This window comes from Microtus oregoni, unplaced genomic scaffold (assembly GCF_018167655.1).
Source record: "Microtus oregoni isolate MIOR12 unplaced genomic scaffold, Mior012 000005F_ref0000423, whole genome shotgun sequence".
Lineage (NCBI taxonomy): Eukaryota > Metazoa > Chordata > Mammalia > Rodentia > Cricetidae > Microtus > Microtus oregoni.
This window is the reverse complement of record NW_024543064.1, coordinates 6,059,575-6,085,889: the sequence shown is the minus strand read 5'-3', so window position 1 is coordinate 6,085,889 and position 26,315 is coordinate 6,059,575. Positions and strand designations below refer to the sequence as shown.

Here is a 26,315-nt window from a genome sequence, read left to right as displayed (position 1 = left end):
CTATTATATGTATAAATAGATGTCTAAATCTAACATGTACTGATAATCATAAAGAAATTTATTTGAAAGTGATTTGATATGCATCAAATTTTACTATTTATTAGCAATGAAAATATATTTGCATATTAGTGATGTGGGTGTGCTTGTTTGACATAAAAGAAATCTTGGTTGAATAATAATGCAGGAGTTGAGAATCTTTGGGGTTTTTCAGAATTATTCAATATTTAGATGTTTATAATATCAATGTTCAGAACACAGCTTCACATAAAAACATAGCACAAAATGGCTGAAGTATTATTTAGGCATTTTCAGAAGTAGCTGGAAATTCTGCCCTAATCCCAAGCCAGGATTTGATAATTTTTATGAAACTCAAAGGCAATCTTCATTTAAAATGTTCTTCTCATGCATCGTTTATTTCTGTGTGTCATTATGTCTGTGTTGGGGCATGTGCATGCCATAGGCTTCATTTGGAGACCAGAGGACACCTTGTAGGAGTTCTCTCCTTCCACCATGAGAGTCTTAGGGATGGACCTCAGGTTGTCAGGCTTAGCTGTAAGCCCCCTGCCATGCCAAGCCACTTTTCCAGTCCTCAAAATGTCAAAATTTAGAGATTGGTTTTATTTTTATTTGTGTGTGTGTGCACGTTTGCACGTGTCTGTGAGGGAATGCCTCATAGATACCTGTGGAGGCCAGCAGACTGTGCCAGATCCCCTGGAGCTGAGTTATAGGTGGCTGTGAGCTGCTGGGTGTAGGTGCTAGGAACCAAACTTGGGTCCTCTGGAAGAACAACAAAAGCTCTTAGCCTTAAAACAATAATATTTTTTTTTACTTTTTATTTATTTGCATTTATTTTATGCTGAATTTATTCCTGTACCATAAGTTTTTGTTTCTTCAGTTTCTTCTGGGATATCTTCTTCTGTGCAACCTCCTCTTCTGGCTTTGGAACAATCTGTTCCTTTTCAGTGAGGATCATCTCCATGTGGCAGGGGAAGCTCATGTACAGTTCATCGGCACATCTTAGGTGCTTTGTTACTTGGATGTGTTCAATGACTAGAGAATCTATATCTAAACCCTTCAGTTCAGCATCACTCTCTGTGTTTTTAAACATGTGCAGCAAAAATTCAGCTCTCTTTTTAGCCACCCACCCCGTGTCCAGCCCCACTGTTTGGCCTGGGCGCACCTACTGCCTCCACCATTGTACCATCAGAATGGCACACACTGGCTTCTTCAAAGTGACATCTTTCAGATACTTGGTGGCTTTTCGGATATGCATACCCTTGATGGCCTGGGCTGTTTCCCGGGTGTTATTAAAGTGAACCCGAAGGTTTGATCCTCTCAATTTGCATGATTTTGTAGGGTTTTCTGGGTTAAGAGAGTAGTGAACCATCTTCACCAATCACCTCTGGCTGCTTATAGGAAGAGCAAAACAATAATTTAAAAAAAAACGCTTTCTAATACCATATAATCCACCTTATCCTTAATACCACAAGGATAGACTAATTTGATACTTAAACAATTAGGAAAATATTAAAAAGTCTTTGTTTTTCATAATTAAACCATTGTTTCTGTAAGAGCAGAAAACTTCATGAGCACAGTACAACACTGCCCTTCATCTTACATCTGAAGGTGTTTGATGCAGCATTCATTCGCACTGCATGATGTGATGGCATGCACAGTGCGTGGATTGTGTGCTCAGCAGCTGCAGTGAGGGTTGCTCAGTGCAGCATGGGTGAATGCTGACAGAAACTCGGCTGCGTGTGAGGTTTTCATTAATTTCTGGCTGTAGTATGTTCAGAAACCTTTTACTGATGGCCAGATTTGTCTCATTGAGTTTTAACTTAAGGGCCTCATGTACTGTCTACTTTATACACACACGGGGCCGGGGGAGCAGAGCCCCAACTTTAATGTTCTGAATACTTTTAAAAAAGTTTCATGGGACTGAGTGTTTTGCCTATATGTATGTAAGTCCACTGTGTGTGTGCCTGGTACCCTGAGAGATCAGAAGAGTGTGTCAGTTCCCCTGGAACTGGAGTTACAGATAGTTGTGAGCCTCCATGTGGGTGCTAGGAATCAAACCCTCTGCAAAAGCAACAAGTGCTCTTAACCACCGGGTCAACTCTCCAGACCCTCTTCATATTTTCTAAATCCAAGAGTTAAGTTTTCCCTGCTAGGAACTCAGGTGGACAAACCGATAGCAAACTCATGAACTGAGTGGGAACATCAAAGAATATTCCCTTTGCCATAGATAAGTACAGGTTTCTGTTTGGTTTTCACCTGGCTGTGAGGATGCAGAAATAGAAAACAATGTGGTTTTGCTCCCAAGGTGCACATTCAGGTTGCTTGGAGATGAAAAGTACCGAAGTAACAAGTCCAGCTTCCTGAGAGCCTCAGCGCCCATATGTGAGTGGGGGTGATGGCAAGCGCTGGAGCAGAAAGCAGGGCTCCTTAGCACTGGCCTGTGACCCACAGCTCACACAGTTTACAGATGGTTGTGAGCCACCATGTGGTTGTAGGAATTGAACTCAGGACCTTTGGAAGAGCAGGCAATGCTCTTAACCTCTGAGCCATCTCTCCAGCCCAGCTCACACAGTTTAAATGTACATATCTTCTTCCTCCCTCACCCTTGGCAGCCTGGCATCCTAATGTCTACACTGTCAGCGACAGAGGAGTAACACACAGGGCCTTAAAAAGGACAGGCCATGGCCATGAACTTAGTGGTTTAGCATTCCTCTGTGAACAAGTCAATATGCTAATTATTAAATTACCATTGAAAACATCCAGGTCTTCACCTGGAAAGAGGTGCGCAGAGGGAATGGGCTCATGGCTTTAGAAGCCAGTCTTACACACTGGCGGCCAACTATCATGCTCTGAGGGCTTGGCTCTCTTTCGATTTTAGAAGCCACTCTGCATTTCTGGTAAACCACAGGTGAAGTCGTCCTGAGAGGCAGATGTTTGGCTGGTTTTGAGGCCTGTGGCTTTCCATAGAGAAATAACAGCACAGGCCACATGAAGCTTTTACTTCCTCTTTTTCTTTCTGTCTTTTTTTTTGTGGGGCCAAGGCAAGGGCAGTTTGTACTTTTCATGCATGGACAGCAGTGATAGATTATGTTCATCATCAGATGTCAAATTCATATTTCTGGAAGTGTAGTAGTTTGATATGTCTATTAGACAGTCAACTGAGTGTTCTCAGTAGCACTGGATCATAGATGCAGCCTTAGGATATAGTGACAGCCAAGGCAGCATGCAGCAGTTTGGGTGAGCAGAAAGTCCAAAACTCTGGAAACACATTTAGAGGCCAGGTGGTACAGAAAAACCAAAAGGACTGGTTGTCATGAAGTGGAGGTAGGTCTACTTTCAGAGAGTTCAGCCTGGATATCTCTGTGGTGGGGCTTGTTTGTTTGCTGGTGTTGGTGTTTTGTTTTTTTTTAATGTTTTTGTTTGTTTGTTTGTTTGTTTTGTTTTCTTTGCTTTACTTTTTAATGCAGGGTCTGATGTTGCAAGACCAGCCTCAGATTCTATGTACAGAAGAATGACGTTGAATTCCTTATCCTCCTGCCTCCATCTCTCAAGTGCTGGAATTTTAGTTAAGCCAACGTCACCTGGCTATGGACCCTTCTCCATTTCTTAGTCTAGTTCCATGATGAACACCCCAGCTCAGCCCTACCTCGTCTCACAGTTGACTTCACTTGTTTCAAAAACTTAGTGAATGCCGGGCAGTGGTGGCGCAAGCCTTTAATCCCAGCACTCGGGAGGCAGAGGCAGGCGGATCTCTGTGAGTTCGAGACCAGCCTGGTCTACAGAGCTAGTTCCAGGACAGGCTCCAAAGCCACAGAGAAACCCTGTCTCGAAAAACCAAAAAAAAAAAAAAACAACTTAGTGAATACCCAGTGCCCTGCACCCTAGGGAGGAAAATGGCATGTGACAGAATTCCTGTCTTTGTAGGGTATACAGACTGAGTAAATGGGAGGAGCTAGTCACAGGGCTTTACTTTTGTAGCAGAAAGGATTTGAGTCTGCATCTGAAATGAACCTTGGAGACAGACTGGGTCATTAGACATCTGCATGGGAGGAAGGGAGGGAGGCCTTAGAAGTCGGCTCAGGTGGACAGGCACTGACCGCAGATGATGTTCTTAGACAGGGGCTGGGGAAAGATGCAGTGCTTTTGTTTGTTTGTTTGTTTGTTTGTTTTGGGTTTTTGTTCTTTATTTTTCCAAGACAGGGTTTCTCAGTGTAACAGCCCTGGCTGTCCTGGAATTCGCTTTGTAGACCAACCTGGCTTCAAACTCACAGAGATCCACCTGTCTTTGACTCCCAAGTGCTGGGATTAAAGGCATGAAGCACAAGATGTAGTTTTTGTTTTGAGACAGGGTCTCATGTAGCCTGTGCTATTTTCAAATCTGCTGTGTAGCTTGAGTATAACCTTAAACTTCTGATCCTCTTGCACTAGAATTACAAGTATGTGCTTAAAATCTGTAGTTTTGAAAAATTCCTTGGCAGAGGCTTGTAACAAGCTGTATGGGGAGCTAAATTCCTGGAGGTAGGGCTGGAGGTGGGGCCTGGACCTGTGCTGGGTAGGTGGGAAGGAAGGACTGAGCAGGAGAACTGAAGAACTGGCTTGCCGGTGTTAAGTGAACGTGTAGTTTCAGGATAGCCACTAATATAGAATGAATTTCTTAGGAAATATCAGGAAACAGAAGGATTTGTAAGCCTGAGTAACCTTGATCAGTTTCTTAACTATCTGTGGCTTAGCTCCCATCTCTGTAAAATGGAGTAAGAACTGCACTTTCTCCGATTGGGGATGATATGATATAGCCACCACTGGTTTGCATGCTGTTTCTCACGTTCCTCTCTCACATGACCCAGATGGCCCAGAACTAGCCCCTTTCCTCTCTTCTGCTGAACATGTTGTGTGTCGCTGGGCACCAACCTTACATCTGATCCCACAGTCTGGTATTCCACCCCAAACTGTCTCCCACAGACCATTCCTCTTCTCAGAGCCCCCACCAAGATTGCAACGCTGCCACTCTCCTTGGTAATCTGTCCCATGCCCTCCTGCCTCGGTATGAAGACGTTCTGTGCTGCCAAAGGCCATGGTTGTCCCTCTGTCCTCTGGGCTTCCTTGGTGCACAGGGAGATGCCCTTGCTTCTTTGTGCTTGGTCAGGTAGTGCCTCAGTGCTCGGGAGTGATCCCACATGCACTTGCCTTACCTACTGAAAGCCAGTCACAGTTTAATACACGTCCTGGCAAGAGTTTTCAGAGTCCCTCCCAGTGCTAGGGGTTTGGTAAATTATTACAGTGAGTTCATGACCTAATCTCCTACCAGTGCAGTGTGCCAGCCTCTGCTCTGTTCCTGGTCCATACCAGGGTCTCCCCAGGAAAGTTTCTCGTTCAACCCCTGGTCTGCCTTGGGCCCTCAGAACTCTGTGCAGCCTGGTCTCAGTCTCTTCTGCAGGCAGTCACTTTTTCTGCATACCTTGTCCTTGCAGCTTCCAGAATGTTCCTGCATCCTTCTTGGTCAGCCTCAAGTCCAGCTGGAACCCACCTGGCAGGCTAATGCTCTTCCTGGTTACTTCCCCTAAGTCAGGCAGTGCTAGCTTCCTCCTCCTGGCTCCACCCACCACCCTTTGTTCCTCTGCTGCTTTCCTTAGAGGCCCTAGAGTCGTTTGTACCTATTTGCTTCTCTGTGCTGAATGGGAACTCCTTGAGGGCAGAGCTCTTTCTTGTTCTAGTTCTGGTGGTGATGATGTGTGCAGCGTAGGATGCCTGTTGATTGTATGCCTGATGCCGACGTCAAGTCCCAGAAATCGCTCTTCATACCAGAGGAGTGTGCGCTGCCTTCTTGTGTCTCACAAATTGTTCCCTCTGAACTATATCAATTATATTGAAAATTGACAGTGATGAGTCATATCCTAGCAAAGGGAGAAATCGGAACTCGCAGAGCCTGAAGGACTAGAGTAGGAGGTTGCAGATGGGTCTTATAGGCCAGGGCTGGCCATTCCCGACGTTTGTCCCTCTGGTCTCTAACACCCAGAGTGGGAGGCCCCTCTTCCTGGTGGGCAGGTGATTTATTGGCAGGGGCCCTTCCGTGGTGATCACTTGTGAAGTGCAGGCTGATACCCGGCCCTGGCGGGAGCGAACACCCCAGCCGCGGGCCGGAGCAGCCATGGGGGTGGAGACCGGCGCGGGTTTCGCTGCCTCTCAGTGGGCGTGTGGCCTGGCCTGCGTGGGGAGCAAGTTTCGCTACTGTGGTGCCCCGCCCGCAGGGAGGACCCTGAGAAGGCCGCGGCGGGGGCTCGGCCGCCTACGGGGCCGGGCGGGGCGGAGTCGAGCGGGCCGCGCGGCGATCCAGGCCGCCTTTTGCAGCTGCCCGCCGCCGGGCTCGCTGCGCTCCAGCCTCCTCCCCCGGCGCCCTCCGCTCCCCGCGCCCCGCGCTCCGCGCGGCCCCGCCGCGGTCACACGCTGAGCAGCCCGAGGCCGCTTGGCCCTGCGCTTTGTGGAGCCCGGGGACGGGCGCGGCCTCCTTACCTGTGGCTGCGGGTTGCGCTCGGATCGGAGGTGGGGGCGGCTCGTGGACCCGGCCGAAGTGAAAGTCCGCGGACCCGGCGGGCTGGGGGCTCGACCCCAGCGGTTCCCGGTTCTGGGGCTGCGGGCTTCGGGTGGGCTTTCATGGTCACGGAAGGGGACGAGGGCCGGAGCGGCACCAGACACTTCTGCGAAGGCAGCTGCTTCCACGGGTGGAAAGCAGCTATGCTGGTTTATTGCAACGCGGGCTGTTTGTTGTTTGCACCTTCGTGCAGCCCTTGGTGTCAGGAGGCCGCCTTAGCTCTGCTTGCCTTGTGGTTCCCCGCAGGCCGGGGGCTGCCCTGCCCTACCAGCAAGTCCCAGCTGTGCTGCCGAAAGCCTCCAGCCTGGCTGATATTCCCGAGCTCAGACTTTTCTGCGGTTGCTATTCTGCTGATTGCAGATATCTTTGCTTTGCTGACATCCTGTTTTGGTTTTGGTTTTTACGTCTCACTTGTTTCTTTTTTATCACAGAAACGCTTCGTTAAGGGGCTCCGGCAATACGGCAAGAACTTCTTTAGAATCAGAAAGGAGCTGCTTCCCAATAAGGAAACCGTGAGTACAATCGGACTTTATGTAACTTGGCTTTTTCCTCTTTGCTCTGCTCGTGCTGCTTCTCCGCATTTGAGCTTAGGAAATGGTTCCTTTAACCCCGTGCTGTGCCTGACTCAGGCTGGCCTCAGATTCGGTGTGCTCTGCTTTCTTGACTCCTTCAGCTGGTAGTTTTCAGATAGCAGAGTGACATACTGTGCTTATCCTCCTGAAGAACGCGTTGTAACTGGGAGAACAGAGTTAGCTGGGGGAAGGGACCGCTGGAGAGTTAACATCTAATTTTAAATCCAGTGGCTGGAATAGGAAATGGCATTTTATCGCTAGTTTGGATTTGGTAATTATCAAAAGTCATTTGACCAAGTCAAAGGATAAAATTGAAAGGTTTATGGAATTCTGCTGGGGGTCGTGCCCCCCCCCCCATTTAATGTTGCTGTGCTTTAGGAAAATACTTTTAAGTCTTTGCTATCCCAGCTTTAAATGAAAGTTTAAAGTTTATAGTGAAAAACGGTTTTTATTAGCTGCTTAATGGGAGCTTTAAAAAATGCCTTTGCTGTTTCAAAAGCTGAGGGTCAGATGGTCCAGATGAACTTGCCCCAAGGGTGTACTGAAGCATCCCTGGAAGGTGACGCTGTAAGGTCCAGGCTCAGTACCTGTAATTCCTGCCTCCTGGAAGGTGGGGGTGGACCACCAACCTCACCCAATTGATGCCTTCAGGCTTGAGCCAGTAACCGGAAGTACCTCCAATCTGGGAGGGGGAAGAGTTGTGATTGATATTAATCTGGCCATGCTCAGAGCTTTTAAGAAGAGGGGTGAATGAACAATGTCCTTTAGAAAAGTGGAAGGTAGGGTTTTGTTAGTTTGATATTTTGTTTTCTTTTGGTGCTTATTGATTTCCTCTTTTCAAAAAATAATAAAGCTTTTTTTTGGACACTTAATATAGAGTATGTTTAGGATCCTGGTAACTGGTAATAGGGAGAAAGAGTCTGAGATTCCAAGTACATCCTAGTAAACTTATGGCTCCAGTCGGTGGTAACTTAATGAAAACAGAGTCACTATTGTGCATCTGAAGGTGCTGAGATGGGCTGCCAGAATGCCTTTGAAAACCCAAATCGTGGATAGATGTTAACATACGTTGTAGAAAGATCTGTATTTCTCACAGGTTCGGAAGAGATTTTATTAATGGAGATGGTGTAGAAATTCTCCTTGAGTTTTCTGGGAATTTCATTTTTTTTCCTAAATTTGGTTACAGGTGCTGGGGTTGAGCTGCTATTTCAGCCTTCCTGCCCTTACCTTTCTTTTATCTGTCCCTTTATCTGCTGAAAGTTGTAATGCTAAAGATCTGATCAAAGAAATCCTGACAATCATTTTATCTTGATGCTAGAAAAAAAACAACAGTAGCACAATTGAGGATTAAATCAAAACCTTACTTAGGGGTAAGAGTTGGGGTGCTGGGATCAGCCCAGGGTCTTGTGCTTGCTAGGCAGAATTGGAGACCCATGACAATTTTATTCAGTTTTTATCTCCTTAACTGAAAGAAACCTGACTGACCTTTAGCCTCGGGCTGTGTTGCTCACTAGTTTTCCTAATTAGAAAGTCAGATTCTCCTAATCTTATCTGTCCTCTTCTTGGTTGCCCTTATCACTGGCTGATTCAGTGAACTGCTGCCTCTTCCCCTCAGGCTGCCCTGGTGGGCCAATCCAGTGAGATGAAGACATTTTCCATTTTCTCCTCTGCTGTGGCTGTGCCTTCTTCTCTAGCCCTGTTTTCTCCTGGTTTCCAGTCATTTCTTGTGGGCACCACCACTAGAGGACAGCAGACAGAGTGGTCTGTAGCCTTGGAGGACCTCTGCAAGCATTCCTGGGTCCCACTTTCTTCTGAGTGCATGGGATGGGTTTGGTCGTGGGGTCAGTCTGTTCAGTGTTCTAATCAGCTGGACGAGGCTTGTCTTATATTTTCCTTAGCTGTCATCCAAGCTGGGCTAATCATTACAGCCCACTGAGAGGGGAAGGCAAAGGTCATTTTTCATTTTGCTGCAGAAAATTAGGAATTTTGAAGGTGCCTGTGTTCTAGAATTTCCTTGATAAAAATTTTGTGTCAGGAACCTTTTTATAGAAAATTCTTGTAATCCAGAAACTTCCTCAAATTTTCTTCTACTGGATTATTAACTTGTTTCTTTGCTGTTCTTTTTTTTTTTTTTTTTTTTTTTTTTTGGTTTTTCGAGACAGGGTTTCTCTGTGGTTTTGGAGCCTGTCCTGGAACTAGCTCTTGTAGACCAGGCTGGTCTCGAACTCACAGAGATCCGCCTGCCTCTGCCTCCCGAGTGCTGGGATTAAAGGCGTGCGCCACCACCGCCCGGCTTCTTTGCTGTTCTTAGAAAACTTGAAACATCAGAAGGTCATAGCATCTAAAAGAAATGTGGCTGACGGGTCTTTGGAGCAGGTCAGCAGAGCTGTGTTCTATGACTGCCTTACCAGTAACTGTAGCACCTGATCTTTCCTGAGTTGCTTCCTGCCTTAGCCTGTGCTGTGGGAAGTTCAGATAGGTCTTAAGGAGTTACTGGGAAGTTACTGTTTTTAAATGGTGTTTCTTTGCATGAGACACATGCTCTCAGCCTTAAGTGGGGGGGGGGGGGGGCTGTTGGGAGAGCCTGGAAAGATGAATCAGAGGTTAAGAGCACTTGCTGCTCTTGCAGAGGACCAGAGTTCACTTCCCAGCACCCTCTTCAGGTGTCTTATTACTCTTTTTGGTTTTTCAAGAGAGGGTTTCTCTGTGTAGCCCTGGCTGTCCTGGAACTCCGCAGAGCAGGCTGGCCTTGCCTCTCAAGTGTTGGGATTAAAGAAAGGCACCCCAGGCTCGCATCAGGCTTCTAAACTCCCTGTTATTCAAGCTCAGGAGATCCAGCACTCTTTTTAAGTCTCTGAGTGTTGACTGAGTTTTATGTCCTGCTCAGTTTCCACAGTCGTTAAGTTCCAAAGAAATCACACAGAGGTCTACATTAATTACAAACTGATTGGCCTAGTATCTCAGCCTTCTTATTAGCTCTTATAATTTATATTAGCCCATAATTCTCGTCTGTGTTAGCCACGTGGTTTGGTACCTTTTTTGGCGAGGCAGTCACATCTTGCTTCCTCTGAGGCTGGGTCAAAACTGCACAATGCAGTTTCCTCTTTCCAGCATTCTTGTTGCCCCGCCTCTACTTCCTGCCTGTTCGCCCCACCGGCTACTGGCCAATCAGCATTTTATTAAAAATAATACAAGTGACAGGATAAAAGACTATTGTCCCACAGTATCTGAGCACACATGGGACATACAAGACAAACATAAAATGAATGGATTTTTAATTTTTTTTAAATATTTATTTATTTATTATGTGTATAGTATTTTCAGTATTCTGTCTGCCTGCAGGCCAGAAGAAAGCATCAGATCTCATTACAGATGGTTGTGAGCCACCATGTAGTTGCTGGGAATTGAACTCAGTACCTTTGGAAAAGCAGGCAGTGCTCTTAACCGCTGAGCCATCTCTCCAGCCCGATTTTCAATTTCTTTATATTTATTTTTTGTATGTGGATATTTTGCCTGAGATTAGAAGAGGGTGTCCATGAATCCTCTGAAACTGGAATTATAGACAATTTCAGATGGTTCTAGGCCACCATGTGGGTGCTGAGAATTGAACCTGAGTCCTTTGGAAGAGCAGTAAGTACTCTTAACTGCTGAACCATCTCTAGCCTCAAAATAAATATTTTTAAGACTATTTTATTTTGTGTGTATGAGTATTTTGCATGAGTGTATGTCTGTGCACCACATGGATGCCTGGTGCCTGAGGGGTCAGAAGAGGGCATTTGATCCCCTGGAACTGGAACTACAGACAATGGTCATTCGGGTACTCAGACCAAACCGTTCTCAGCAAAAGCAGCAAGTATTCTTAATCTCGAAGCCACTTCTCCATCTCCATAAATAAAAATAATGTTTTTTTTTCACTTTTTTTTTTTGTTGTTGTTATTGTTGTTGTTTTGAGTCAGGGTTTCTCTGTGTAACAGTCCTGGCTATCCTGGAATTCACTTTGTAGATCAGACTGGCTTTGAACTCACAAAAATCTGCCTGTCTCTACCTTCCAAGTGCTGGGAGCTCCACCAGTACCTGGCAATAAAAATAATTAAAAAAAAAATCTTTAAAGCTGGTGGCGGATCTCTGTGGGTTTCAGTCAGGGCAGTGAACATCCTCCTGTCTTTTGACTCCTATGAAATGCGGTCATGACTCTGGATGCTTAGAGCATGCCTGAGAATTTCCATGAGGTGGTGTCTGTACAGAGTATATAAAGATGATCTCTCTTCCTAATCTATTACCCTCTGTTGAAAAACAAGTCTTTGTGTGTACACACATGCTTGCTAGGGCCTGGACTTCCTAGACAAGTGCCTTACACTCTCTGAGCTCTGTGCTTATGTGTGCAAGGTGGTTCTGTTCTGGGACTGTTTTCACCAATCCCCTGTCCTTTCACTGGAGTTACTTAGGAAGGATTGAGGGGAGTACCTGGGTGGAAACAGATCTCTTCACCTTTGAAGCCTTCCTCTGAGAATCCCATTCCTCCCATTTCGTACAGGCTTTATTGTCAGAAGAAAGCGCCTGTGGCATAAACATTAGTAGCTTTCCTAGGATTTCTGGTGTTTATTATACAGGTGTTAGGTCGGCTTTCCTCTGAATACTGCTGCCCACTGAAGTGGGGATAGTGGCTGTGCTTATGGCAAAGCGTTTATAGAGGGTTAGTTGAATGGGTATTAATGTGTTAACCTCATGGCACCCAAGAATAATGACAAGTCAGATCTTTCTAGTTTTATAGCTGTGCAGACACCCAGTTTTTCCTCTTCGCCATGTGCCTTTCTTTAATATATGTATAAAATGTGTGATTAGTAGATAAAATAACCAGGAATGGGCACAGCATTTCAGATTGACTGTGGCTACCCACTGATCTCTCACCCATTTATACTGGAGTTTTGGGTGTTGGTGCATCTGTGTAAACACTGCCAAGTGTCCTGCCCATCTGTCCCACATGGGGTCTCATTCCAGGATGTTATGGAATTTGCCATTCTCTAAACCAGGCCTCTCAGTTTTAAGTGCTGTCACTTTGTTGTTGGTATGCATATCACTATGTTGTCATGAATTGCATGACCTTTGGCCTTTGATGTTAAAATAATACCTAGAAAATAAATAGGCCTCATAGACTCAAATCCTGACCATCCACAGGGAACCCATCTTAAAATACAGATTACAAAATAACTTGTTTTTCACATACATTGCCATTTCTTAAAAAAAATCTCAAGATGATTATTCAGAGTATGATGGTGTGTCTCTTCACGCTGCAAACATGGTAGTTTTATTTGGATACAAGATTGGCATCTGGATGAGTGTCCCTTGAAGGCTTTGTATACAGCGATGCCTGCTGCTACCAGCAGTGGAGTGTGGGCAGGAACACCCTCACCAACCTGTACCATGGCTCCTGTCTCAGATGCAGGGCCCATGAGCAAGGAGACAGTTTGATCTGGCCCAGCTCTGTAGGGAAGTGTGGAGCACATGTTTTGTATGCCTTTCTCATCTCTAGTCTTAGTCTTGAGCAACTACCCCAGTAAAGAGTAAACTCACGTCATTTGTAAGCGCAGGTGGTAGTATGGATATTACCATACTGGATCTCATTTTCACTCCCCTTTTCAGTGAGAATCATTCGTATCATGAGTGAAGGCAAAAAAGAGACACCTGTAAAACAGCACCATGAGGGATGAACTCCTACACAGAAGGTTGTGTGAGCTGATGCAGGGGGACCTGGGCCAAAATTAGAGCTCACAGACTTTCGGTTGCCCGGTGAAGGGACAGCTAGTTTTTATTAACTTTGTGTGACGAGATGAAAAGTTTTGGACAATTAAAATTTTAATTTTCCAGATAGCATGAAAGCACTGTTTCTAGGGGCAAATTCCACTGACTCTGTGTGAAACTGCTTTGCGTGAGATATGTCACCAGGCAGAATGGCCTGTATCAGCATGTGTCCCGAATGGAGGGATGAGTAACCAAAGATTAAAAATTGCTACAGCGTTTAGCATGAAGTTTTATTTAATTTCAGATTATAACCTTATGTAAACAATTTTAATGCTTAATCTTGCATAAGAAAGTATGCGTTTCCTGATTGGGCTGATACTGAAAACAGGTAACTGGGTTACAGCCACAAAACAAGACTTGGAAAGCTCTCTGGTTTTCTCCTTGTCCCTCCAGGGCCTATGCTGTATGGTGTTAACTGCTCCCAGTCTAGAGCCTGTGGAAAGTGTGGGCTCTCAGGCCTCTTGTCCATTCCGGTTGAGCAAGAAGGGAATTGTATTGTTAAAATGGGGATTTGGGTAATCAAGTGTTCGATAAAGTTTAAGAACCACTTATGTGAGCCTTAAAATCCTAAGCCTTCAAGCTATATTAATTCTTTTTTAACATTTATTTTATTGACTGCTGTGAATGTTTTTTCTGCGTGCATATCTGCTCTGTGTATATGCGTGCTGGTGGAGACCAGGAGTTACATGTTGTTGTGAGCTGCCATGTGGGTACAGACACACATTCACACACACAAATACAACTAAATATGAAAAGAAAAAGAGGGCTGGAGAGACGGCTCAGTGGTTAGGAGCATTGCCTGCTCTTCCAAAGGTCCTGAGTTCGATTCCCGGCAACCACATGGTGGCTCACAACCATCTATAATGAAGTCTGGTGCCCTCTTCTGGCCTGCAGACATACACACAGACAGAATATTGTATGCATAATAAAAATAAATAGGTATTTTAAAAAAAGAAAAGAAAAAGAAACAAAGTTGTAACTCCTTATTTTATGTTTTAGAAATCTTACCCACTGAGCAGTGGTGGTGCACACCTTTAATCCCAGCACTCAGGAGGCAGAGGCAGGAGGACTTCCATGAGTCAAGGCCAGCCTGGTCTACTGAGTGGTTCTAGAGCAGCCAGGGCTATACAAAGAAACTCTGTCTCAAAACACACACACACACACACACACACAAAAAAAAAAACCCAACTTTTCAAGTGTTGCTTTCTTTACTGGCATCCCTCGCATGGGCAGAGAAGTGATTGCTTCTGAGAGTTAGTAAAGTAGGGAGGCAGGAGCAACACTCTTCCCCCAATGTCTCCAAAGTGCTCCCTGCAGTTTCCCAGCTGAGGCTCTGCATTTCTGCAGCAGGTCGCCATGGCCTGAGTCTCTTGTTGGTTTGTTTTTATTTGGGTAAGTAAGGGTTTTTCTTTATAGCACAGATGGCCTTGGCTTTAGCTTCTGGAGTATTGGATTGCCTGTGTAGGGCACCATGCCAACAGGCAGTGCTTTACCTAAGGTGGTCTAAGAGGGTGTGGCTGGTTCTCTTGTGTGATGAAGCAGGTGTGTGGTTTTAACAGAGGAATCTTTGGTGCCAGTGCTGGAAAGAAAAGGCAGTTTTTCAAGCAGAGGCCCTGGACCTTTGCTGATGACAGTGCTGTGTCCTCAGCCTCTCCGTGGTCTCATCCTCCATGTTCAAACCCACAGAAGCAGCACACAGAGCTTTTACTTTATGCAATGCTGTTTGTATGGACTTTGTTTGTAATGGACTTTTTAAAAATGCGTATTTGGGTTTTTGTGGGTGGGGGGGGGGCGTTTTTTTTTGGTTTTTCAAGACAGGTTCTTTTCTGTGTAGCCCTGGCTGTCCTGGAATTACTCTATAGACCAGGCTGGCCTCAAATTCACAGAGATCCGCCTGCCTCTGCCTCCTCAAGTGCTGGGATTAAAGGCGTGCGCCACCATCGCTGGGTAAAAGACGTGTATTTGTGTGTGTGATTGAGCACATGCTATGTTGTGTGTGGCATTCAGAGGACTGCTTTTGGAGAAATAGCTGAGGGAGTCCTAGCCTTGCTGAGGACTTTTTTAAAAAATTTTTTTATTGATATTTATTGAACTCTACATTTTTCTCTGCTCCCCTCCCTGCCCCTCCTCTCCCCCTCTTCAATCCTCCCCGCAAGGTCCCCATGCTCCCAGTTTACTTAGGAGATCTTGTCTTTTTCTACTTTCTACTTCCCATGTAGATTAGATCTATGTAACTCTCTCTTAGTGTTCTCATTGTTATCTAAATTCTCTAGGATTGTGATTTGTAGGCTGGTTTTCTTTGCTTTATGTTTAAAAACCACCTATGAGTGAATACATGTGATAATTGTCTTTCTGTGTCTGGGTTACCTCACTCAAAATAATGTTTTCTAGCTCCATCCATTTTCCTGCAAAATTCAAGATGTCGTAATTTTTTCTGCTGTATAGTACTCCATTGTGTAAATGTACCCCATTTTCCTTATCTATTCTTCGGTCAAGGGGCATTTAGGTTGTTTCCAGGTTCTCTGGCTGAGGATTTTTTGTAGGGGGTTCTTTTCTTCCACCCTATGGGTTCTGGGAATCAAGTTCAGATTGCCAGCCTTGGCACTAAATGCTTTATCCACTGAGCCAATTTGCTGGCCCTGCTTTGAATTTACAGAGTGCTAAGGGTTCAGATACTGCCTCCAGCATTTGAAGGATCTGTTGTTCCCTATTGACACTTGTTAAGATTCCCCTTGACCTTGCTTACGACTTATAAGCCCTACAATTTTATTAGGTAAAACAAATAGAAGGTATGCCTAGAATTATAAAAGACAAACTTTAATAACTATAGTGATGGGCAGTGGGACCATCCACTTAGAGCTTATGTTTTGTTTCATAGGCTCATGTCTTATCTGTTAATCCATTCTGATTTGAACACCCAGCCTGAGGGCTGGAGGTGTGACTCAGTTGGAAGGGTGTTTGCCTAGCATCATGCCCTGGAGCTACATCTTACTGGACTGGTTAGTGCCCAACTAATCCAGCACTTGAGGACGAGGCCCAGGTGGGATACCTTGTCTTTTTTTCTTTTCTTTTCATTTATTTGTTTGTTTGTTTATTTATTTTTATATGCACTGGTGTTTTGCCTGTATGTGTCTGTGTGAGGATGACAGATTTGCTGGAACAAGAGTTATAGACAGTTGTGAACTGCCCTGCAGGTACTGGGAATTGAACCTAGTTCTCGGAAAGAGCAACCAGTCCTCTTAACCCCTGAGTCATCTTTCCAACCTTTTTACTTTTTTTTTTTTTTTTTTTTAAGGAAACTAAAACTTAGCTATTGATGTTTGAAAAATATTGTCTTTTTTATTATAAAGTATATTTTAAAAGTTCTTTTAAAGTTATAAACTATATTTAAAATTATAATCCTTGAATAATTGGTTCATTTTAATCTTATTCTATGTTACACCCATGAGCGACACTTAGGAAATTCGAATAACAGTAAACTGCCTTGTTTAGAGAAGTAAGGATAAGATACTAGACTAAGTTCCAGCTGTTCACCAGTGGGAAAAACCATACCTGACCCCAGAGTAGAACAGCATCTGTCTCATGGCATCTGAAAACCTGGGCTGTGTGAATAGGAAAAACGGGCAGGACAGACCTCTCTCCTCAGGGGTGATTTATCCTTTTCTTTTTTTTTTTTTTTTTTTTTGGTTTTTCAAGACAGGGTTTCTCTGTGGTTTTGGAGCCTGTCCTGGAACTAGCTCTTGTAGACCAGGCTGGTCTCGAACTCACAGAGATCCGCCTGCCTCGCCTCCCAAGTGCTGGGATTAAAGGCGTGCGCCACCACCGCCCGGCGATTTATCCTTTTCAAATTCTGTGTGTGTGTGTGTGCGGGGTCACGTATGCATACAAGCAAGGGTACACACATGCCATACCATGCAGTGGCAGTCAGAAACTGGGGTGTCTGGCCCAAGATCTGCTCATGACTGTGTAAACCAGGCTAGGCAGCCTTAAACCTCCCAGGACTCTTAGCTCGCATTTCCAGTAAGGATATGCTGGGACAGCACACTGCTCTACATGGGTGGGTTCAGGGGATTTTTTTTTTTTTTAACTCAGCTCCTCATAATTGTATGACCATCACTTTACCCTCTGAGCCTTCTCCCCAGCTCTTTTAAAATTTTTCATTTGTGGCTGTTTTATTTTGGTAGTGCTGAATTGAGCCAGGCTTGCAGTGTGCTAGGCATAGACTTAACCACCGAACTGCACTCTTGTCCCTGGGTTGCTAGAGTTTCAGGCACAGCTAGCTGCATTGCTCTGTCCTTTCCTGTTTTTATTTGTTTTTTTTTTTTAATTTTTTTTATGATTTATTTATCTTTATTTTATGTGCATTGGTGTGAGGGTGTCAGATCCCTTGGAACTGGATTTTCAGACAGTTGTGAGCTGCCATGTGGGTGCTGGGAATTGAACCCAGGTCCTCTGGAAGAGCAGTCAGTGCTCTTAACCGCTGAGCCATTTCTCCAGCCCCCTTATTTATGTGTTTTTTTTTTCTTTTTTTCCTCTGTGACTTTGGGAATGTGATTGCTCTCTCCATGTTCTGAATCCATCTGAATTGTGGGATTATAACGTTCTGAGGCTTGAACGTTGAGATTTATGTACCATTACAGCTGGCAAAGTTAGGGTTCAGGGAGCTTTGGTTCAGTTCAAGGCCTGTGCAATGTGAGTGGGAGATGAGCGTGAGCCTTCATGGAACTCACTGCTGAGGGCCAGCTGGGCTTGTGCTTCTTGAAAACACCCATGTTGTTTTCTTGCTGGAACCACGGGGCTATGGGGTCTTACGCATCCTCTCCACAACTGTCTTATCTGTCCAGCAGAATTGCGTCCTTTAATTTTTTATTTTAAATTAAGATTTTTAAATAGAATTTATAGCCTTTTTAAAAATGTATTTGTTTTTATTTTAGGCACATTGGTATTTTGTCATGGGTCTTAGGTCCCCTGGAACTGGGATTAAAGACAGTTATGAGCTGCCATGTGGGTGCTGGGTATTGAACTCAGATCCTCTAGAAGAACCACTGAGCTCTTTAACCACTGAGCCATCTTTCCAGGCCAAAAATCTATATTCTTAAGACTTATTCCTTCCTGGACAGTGGTAGCACACACCTTTAATCCCAGTACTAGGGAGGCAGAGGCAGGTGGATCTGAGTTTGAGAGCAGCCAGGGCTACACAGAGAGACCCTGCCTTAACACTCACTTTTCCTCACTTGGATTTCCACTATATACACACACATGCATTTGTACACAATGTGTATTTATATGGAAAGAATGTGAGAGTCTGTCAGTAACCTTGTGTAGGTGCATGTTTAGCTGCTGGTTTTAAGGCCATTGAAAGCCTAAATGCCCAAGGCCTTTCATTTTCACATATCTACAGCAGCAAGACTGAGACCCTAGGCTCACTGTGCTGCAGAGGGTCTTCCTGTTTAAGAGAGTTTGCACGGAGGCTCTGTGTTTTATATTATAGGATTGAAAATCATGGCTTATTTTTCTCAATAGGTTTATTGGGACAATCAAGAATAAAACAATTGTCTTTAGCTATAGAATAAGCCAGTAGCCAATTTCTGCTAGCCTTTCAGGTATGTATGTGAGCAAGTGCACGTGCACACTCGTGCAAGTTGTGCGCATGGAGGGAGGTATGGAGCTGTGCACATGGAAGTGTGGGGTTCTCTGCTTCTTTCTGTGATGGTTTGCTTCTCTCCATCTCGGTGAGTCACCATCACATGCTATTTTATTATCTTGAAAACAGTCTCTGGAATTTTTTTATCCTCTGTTTTTGCCATGTGAGTGGAAAACCACTGAAGTTGTTCTGAACAATATTTAAATGAAGACTTTCTTTAGGGACACTTTAGTTATCTGTTTTGGCCTTTTCTGTTGTCTTTTTATCCCCACGTGCAAGGTTTGGATTGCAAGGTTAAGAATTGGTGACTGCCTAAGGCAAACAGGCCTATTTGCCCTGGTTGAGTACTGGTGGCTCATGCCTCCCAAGATGAGAATATGGTCTGTTCTGGAAATGTGCTTGTGAGGTGCATTGGAGCAGGTCAGTTTGCTGGTCTTAAATCAACAGACTGTCTGCCTGAGAGACAACCCAGACTCAAGGGAGCCCAGGAGTCTTAGGTCTCCCTGCTACCTCCTGTGCTCTGATTGCTCCCTCTGTTGCTTTTAGACTTGCTCAGACTAACCTAAAAAATGGGAGGGAGGTCCTTGCTTCAAAACAGCAGGATTTCCTTGTCCATATCCTCACCTGCTTGTGATTCACGAGAAAGACAGACTTCTTTCTGGCTAGTGGGAGATGATTTTAGGGCAAGGATGGCAAGGGGAGGATGCCCTGGTTCTCCTGCCTGACCTCCTACCCCTGCTCAGCACAGGGCTAACTTGTTTGGAGGTCTCCAAAACAGAATTCTTCTGACTTTTTGTCCACTGCCTTTCTTGCACTGCTCTCTACCCCTAGCCCAGCCTCCTTGCCCCATTCCACACTCGCAACAGGAATCATTTTTATAGCACACATAGCCTTTAAACCAAAAGTATATTGCTTCTAACAAGAGTGAACCTCTTCTTTGCTTTTATTTTGAAAAGTCCTCCCTGTTGTTTAATGTGGAGGGTATTTGTGCTGAAAGCCTGCTCCAAGTAGGCATTTGTACATCCCAGAGGAACTTTTGCTTTATTTCCTTAACTCTGCCCTCCTTTCTCTGTGGTTCAAAAACCTTTAATGATCTGTAAAGCTTGGAGACTTCAGTGCAGAACAGTAGTGGTTTTAAGGACCACTCCCACCATATGAAAGGCCTGCCAGGTTCCACACGCTGGGTTTCCACTCCCTGGAAAGCTAACCTCTTACAGACTTTTGGTTGTGCGGCAGGGCATCCTCTGTTGGGGCCTTGATAATGCTTTTGTGAAATATATTTTCTTCCTTTTCTCCTTCCCTTTGAAAAACTGTAATGAAAATTCCGGGCTCTTGGCCAGCCTGTGGGATGTGATACAGTAGAAATGTTTCTGGTGCCCTTTGTTACTGCTGGGCTTTGATTAAGTTTGTTTCCAGTAAGTTTAACCCCGCTCCCCCTGGCCCCCCTGCTCCTCATGGCTGAGGAGGCTGATTGAGCCAAGGTTAAGCATGGTGTTATGCAAGTTGCTGATGCCTAGTGGACTCCCTGTGCCAGGCAGAAGGAGCAAGAAGCATGTCTCCACAACGTGATGTTTACTCTCTGGCTGCCTTGTTCTGCCTTGTGCAGGAGGTGATAGAGCTGTGTGTGGAAGCTGTGTAGGTTTCCTCTCTTGCTTCTGCTCAGGTATTCCAGGAAACCACTGTACAACATGCTCCTTTGTTTCTATTTAAAATTGTGACACTCTGTAGCCTTGGCTGGCCTCTAATTTCTTGCCTCTGCCTCTTGAGTGCTAGGGTTATTGGTGGAGGCCTCCACGGGAGGCTGTGCAGCTTGTCTTGAGATTCTGTTAGTTAAGTAAGTTTAAGATCATGTTGTACAACCTCTGGGACTCTGCCAGGTGTGGGAGGAGGCTCCCAGAGCAGCAGTGAGCAAGCAGTGCTGCTCCTTTGATCTTCTGTGGCTCTCCATTTCAAAAGAAAGAGGTGCTTGCAGCTTTAGAATTTTTTTTGTTTAATATTGCTTTGACCTCATATTTATAGCCCTTTTCATCCTAGCAACAGAACCCTTGACAAAAAGCATTTTCCAGTCCTTCTGATACTCTAGAGGGTGAGACCAAGATGTCCTGATGCTAGATGTGCGTGCAGGAGCCCCTTCCAGTCAGAGGGAAGTGGATCTTACAGTGATACCCTCTGGAGCCTCTGTGGTGCTGAGTGCTTGCTTGGTTTTTAGTCATGTTTACTTTTCCACAAAAAGTGAGATTTTACTTCTAAAATTCTTGATTTATGATGGGATTCTTTGCCAACCCACAGTGATGGAGTATAAGTTTGTGCAATCCCTTTGTGTCCTAGAGCTTTGGAGATACTGACCTATAAGCTACCAGAGGTCAATGTGATAAAACAGTCTCTTGGGTAAACAGCGACCTGACTTCCTTCCGGACCCGTCAGAAACGGGTCACTTGAAGACAGAATTCTGTAATGACCAGAACAGCACTGTGGTCCCAGAATCTGTGATCTGTGAAAGAATGCAAATCACCAGTGGGCCACAGGAGGTGTGTTTTATCCTTCTTCTCCTGTTCTTTTTTTTTTTTTTTTTTTTTTTTTGGTTTTTCGAGTCAGGGTTTCTCTGTGGTTTTGGAGCCTGTCCTGGAACTAGCTCTTGTAGACCAGGCTGGTCTCGAACTCACAGAGATCCGCCTGCCTCTGCCTCCCGAGTGCTGGGATTAAAGGCATGCGCCACCACCGCCCGGCTTCTCCTGTTCTTTTAAGGGCTCTCATTTTCTCAGCTATTCTGGAAGCCAGAAAACCCCAACAATACTTCTGTCTTCATTCCCTTCAGAGTTGGGGTTACATATGTTAGTTGGGTGCCCAACTTGGTTGCTAGGACCTGGACTTCAGTCCTCCTATTATGCAGCACGTGTTTTAACCACTGCGGCATCTCTATCAGAAAGTATGTAGAATGAGACATGCTCTTTGGGAGTGCTTTGTGTTGTTTATTTGTGGAGTTTTATTTGTTTGAGACAAGGTCTTGCTGGGGGCAGAGGGAGTCTTATGAGGGTTTCTCTGTGTCACCCTGGCTGTCCTGGAACTCACTCTGCAGACCAGGCTGGCCTTGAACTTAAGAGAGACTCACCTGCCTCTGCCTCCTGAGTGCTGGGGTTAAATGTGTGTGTTACCATCACTACCTGGCTGAGACTGGGTCTTATGTAACCTATTCTGATCTCAGACTTGCTCTGTGGTCAGAAGTGACCTTTTATATGTTAGCTGCTTGTCTTGCTGTGACAAAATACCTGATAAAGGCGACTTTAAGGTCAGAAGGGCTTATTTTGACTCATAGCTCAAGGATACATACAATACTGCATGGCAGGGAAGTTACAATGGAGATGCATGTGGCAGATCTTCACGTTGTATCCACCGTCAGGAAGCAGAGAGAGATGAATTCTGGTGCCTAGCTCACTTTCTGTTTACTTTTTCCTAAACCATTGTCTGTGGCATGGTGCCTCCCAAGGAAAGTGGGTTTTCCACTGTGGCTAATCCAACCTAGGTAATCCCTCACAAATGTGCTAGAGACTTGTCCCCTAGGTGATTGCAAATCTGTTAACAACTAGTATAAGCCATCAGTTTGAACTCTTGATCCTCCTGCCTCCATTCCCAAGTGTTATTATTACAGATATTCACCACCACACTAAACTCAGTGCAATTTCCTGCATGTCACATTCTAAGCAATGTGTTTACTTCTCGTTCTTTGTAGGCATGGCTTATGATATACTAGGAATAACCAGGCTTGTCCTTTATCTGAAAACAGTAAGTGCCCAAGCATTGACTTCATGTTATAGGTAAAACTGTTAGAAGTATAGCTTCTAAGGCGCAAAATAAAGATGCCCACTCTCATTGCACCCCAATTTTTACAGAAACATAAATTAGGCAAAAAGTACGTATGCACAGTATGGGGAATGGAAAGAAAGACAAACTTGAGTCTTATGATCTGTTTAACTATATAATAGAAAACCCAGAGACTATAAATGTAATGATGAAAACATGGAAAAAATGCTACGGTTGAAGTAGTGAAAATAAGTGATGTTTCTGTAGACCCACAATAGTCAAGTAGAACATGTAAGGGATTTAACATGTTTTCTTCAATGGCAAGAGAAGGTATAAGATCCTTGCATTAAGTATAATAAATGGTGTGGGAGGCCTTTGCTTAATAACAACAACAAGCTATTAAAACATAGAGGCGTTTCTAAAGCAGTGAAGGAGCCAGGGATGATGTAGTCTCAGCACTCTGAAGACCAAGCAGGAATGGAGGCAAATGTGTCCACATAATAGCAATACGCTACTTAAAAACAATCACAAAAACCTGGGTTAATTATACCAAACAAAAGAAAGCAAGCCAAAGAGTACAAAGATGAAATTACTGAAATATTAGCTTGAATGTAAATTATAATATAGGTGAATAAATAATTGTATTTTTGCTCAATATCATGCTAAAGATATAAAGTGCTTATACCTGCTAACATTTATTGGTACTCAATACAAAACAACTAAAAGCCTTTTAAAAAGTGCTTTTTAAAAAAAAAAAACAAAACCTGGGTTAGGTGAATAGGTGACATAGTAGTTGTGGGTGCTTCTAAATAAATGCAACATAAATTAATAAAAAAAATTTTTAGACAGAATTGGCTATATGCTTATAATGGTGTTTAGTCTGAGCATGAACTACTGGTCCACCTGTTTCCACCTCCCAGAGCTGGGATTACAAGCACGAGATCAGCACTGGAACTGGCAAGCATTTTATTGTTTTGTGAGGTCAGGGAGCAAAACTATTTGCAAAGTTGGGTTCACTGCCATTCAAAGCTTTGGCATTTTAAGTTTGCCATTTTCCTCTGTGATGTTTCTGAACACAGTAAATGTGACCAGAAACACACTGAAGAGAGAGCTCAAAGCTTAATTTTCAAGGTTCAGCTTTCCTATTCACTCTTTAAACCCCATGAAATAAGGGGCTCATATAGACTCTCCCTCACCAAGTTGAACTGAAAAATCACATTATATGGGTACTGGGTATAGGTCAGTGGTAGTGAACTTGCCGAACATACTCAAGGCTCTACATTCCATCTCTGGCACTTCATAAAACCAATTCAGTTACAAGTTAAGAGCGTTAAAATGAAAAGCGATGCTAATTGAGGTCCTGTATGACAGGCATTGTTTGGAGCATGGAGCATTGAACCCATCTGATCTTCATGCATCTCGTTACAGTTGTGCTACCTTCTACCTTCTTCCTCAGCCTGGAACACCAGGTCTGCAGGTGCCACCCAACTGAGCTGAGAGTGCAAACAAGGACAGGAGGAAGCTGCTCATTTTTGGCATTATTAAGCTTATTCTTGGTTTCCTAGTGCTTGGCTTCTTTGGATGGAGGGGTAGATAGATGATGTCTGATGAAGTCTGCAGGGTTAGTGAGTGTAAGTAAGTGAGAACCATCCTACAGTGGATGCTTTTGGATTGGCTGTGACTTTCTCTTTATATTAAACGCGTGTATTCATTTACTCAGCCAGCAACAGATATTCAAGTTCCTTTGTAGAAGACATTTTAGTTGTATGTGAAGAATAATTTTTAAAAAAGTGTGAATTTAAAACAAACAAGTACAATGTTTATTTTACCCTTAAACGTTCATAATGTTCTAAGGAAAGCATACAAAACAGCAAATAACTCATGTTGTGATAACTGCCGTGTAGGGATGTAAATATACTTGTACCAGATTTGTACCAGGCTGTGATTTGCACCTCAAGTTCCCATTTTATTTTTGTTTTGCCTTTGTTATAATCTCCTAAAGTTGTCATATGACTCTAATCAAACTTGTCCCCAGTTTTGAGTGGCTTCTCCTCTTAAGCATTGGGTAGTTGGAGCACTCGTAGCCAAGGGCCTGCTTGCAGCTTCTTCCCTCTTGTGGGAACTCTGTGAGTGGAGTGTGCGGGGATTCTCTCCATGCTGCGCTTCTCAGAGGTGGAGTGCAAATTCTAATTGATCTTAATAATAAAAACCTGGAGTCAGATACGGGTGGGGGTTGAAAGCTGAAAGATCAGAGAAGCAGAACAGCCAGCCACTAGTTCTTACCTCTACAAAATTCTCAGACCAAATGTGAAGTATCCTGTCTCTACAAGTCCTCAGATTGAATGCCTTGACTTCCTGTCTCCTCCCATTTTATATTCCTTTCTCTGCTCAACCATATCCCTTCTGTCTTCACTTCCCTAGTGTTGAGATTAAAGGTGTGTGACTCCCAAGTGCTGGGATTAAAGGTGAGTGCCACCACTGCCTGACCTTTATGACTAATTAGTGGCTCGCTCCACACTCTGATCCTTGGGCAAGCTTTATTTGTTACAGCCCAAACGACATGCCACCACAGACAGGTACTCTCCTGTGCGGTTTTTTCCCGTCTGTCCAATGGAGGCATCATAACCAGCTGCCAGGGCTGTTGGAGTGAGGGTCTGCTGAGTTGTGGCTTACCAGGTGATCTTGCCCTCGTGCAGCTGTAAAACCTCAGAGATTTTGAGAATCTGGAAAGCAAAACTTAATACTCAGTTGCACAGTTTTAAAAAGGTTGTTTTTTTTCCTTTGGGGGTACGGTTTGAGTCAGGGTTTCTTTGTGTAGCCCTGGTTGTCCTGTAATTCACTCTGTAGACCAGGCTGGCCTCAAATGCACAGAGATTCACCTGCCTCTGCCTTCCAAGTGCTGGGATTAAAATTGTATGCCACCACCGCCTGCCTGAGTTAGATTATTGTATTCATGTGTGTTCATGCACATGCGTGTAGGTGCCCAGATAGAAGAGAATTTCCTGACAGGATCCCCTGTCAGGAGTTACTAGAAGGCTGTAAGATCTGTGTGTTGGGAGCTAAACTCTGGTCCTCTACCACTGAGCCATCTCTCTAGCCTTCAAAGTCACAAGTTTTTATACCATGTTGCTCAGTTAAATTTTTTCTTTCCTTTCCTTTGCTTTCCTTTTATTTTATTTTGGCCTCGGCCTCACAAGTACTGAGGCTAACAGACATCTTCACTAATTTGCCTTACACATTCATTTATATATATTTTGATATAGGATCTCACTCTGGACTGAAACTCAGAGACCTACCTAGCTTGTCTCACTTCTAATCAAATCTTCTGTAAAACCCCTCAGATAATTTGGAGGATTGCAATGTATTTGAGGTGGATTTGTGTGAGCTTACACAAATTTGAGTTAGAAGTAGAAATTGGGGTTAGAGGATGTCAATAAATATAGCTATAACTTGATCTTCCCAAGGCTCTGTCTTTCTACCATGCTGCCTTCATATTCTCAGGTGTCCTTTATAGAAATTCCAGGATTTGTGGTAGTCTGCCTTTAATTTGGGGTGAAAGAATGGATCTTGAGTTCCTTTTATCCAAAGCTTCTCAATGCCCTTAGAACTTTAGACAGAAAATACAGAACATTTGCTAAGGTTTGGGTATGAAATGGTTCCTCAAAAAGCTCATGTGTTAAAGTAAGGGTATGCGTCTTAACTTCCAGGGAGCAGAAGCTCTTGTACTCAGGAAACTTCTGGATGGCTCCTGGGGAATTCTTATGGATTAGAGCTGGTTAGATGTGCCTGGACAGCTGCCTCCTCAGAGAAAATAGCAAAAAAAGAAAAAAAGAAAAAGCAGGAGTATGCGGAGCTTGTCTCTTAAAGGCAGGCACAGGGTACTGCCTGTCATAAACGC

General features: G+C 44.3%; 1 protein-coding gene across 11 annotated transcripts in view; it reads left to right on the top strand.

The window, feature by feature from the left end:
* The window catches only part of LOC121447913 (arginine-glutamic acid dipeptide repeats protein), a 372,377-nt gene that overhangs the window by 306,313 nt on the left and 39,749 nt on the right, over positions 1 to 26,315 (top strand). For all 11 annotated transcript variants that reach the window (XM_041651205.1, XM_041651199.1, XM_041651198.1 and 8 more), the window contains one exon: positions 7,036 to 7,116. In XM_041651205.1, coding sequence (XP_041507139.1) covers positions 7,036 to 7,116 — 81 coding nt within the window. The remainder of the gene's footprint in view (positions 1 to 7,035; positions 7,117 to 26,315) is intronic.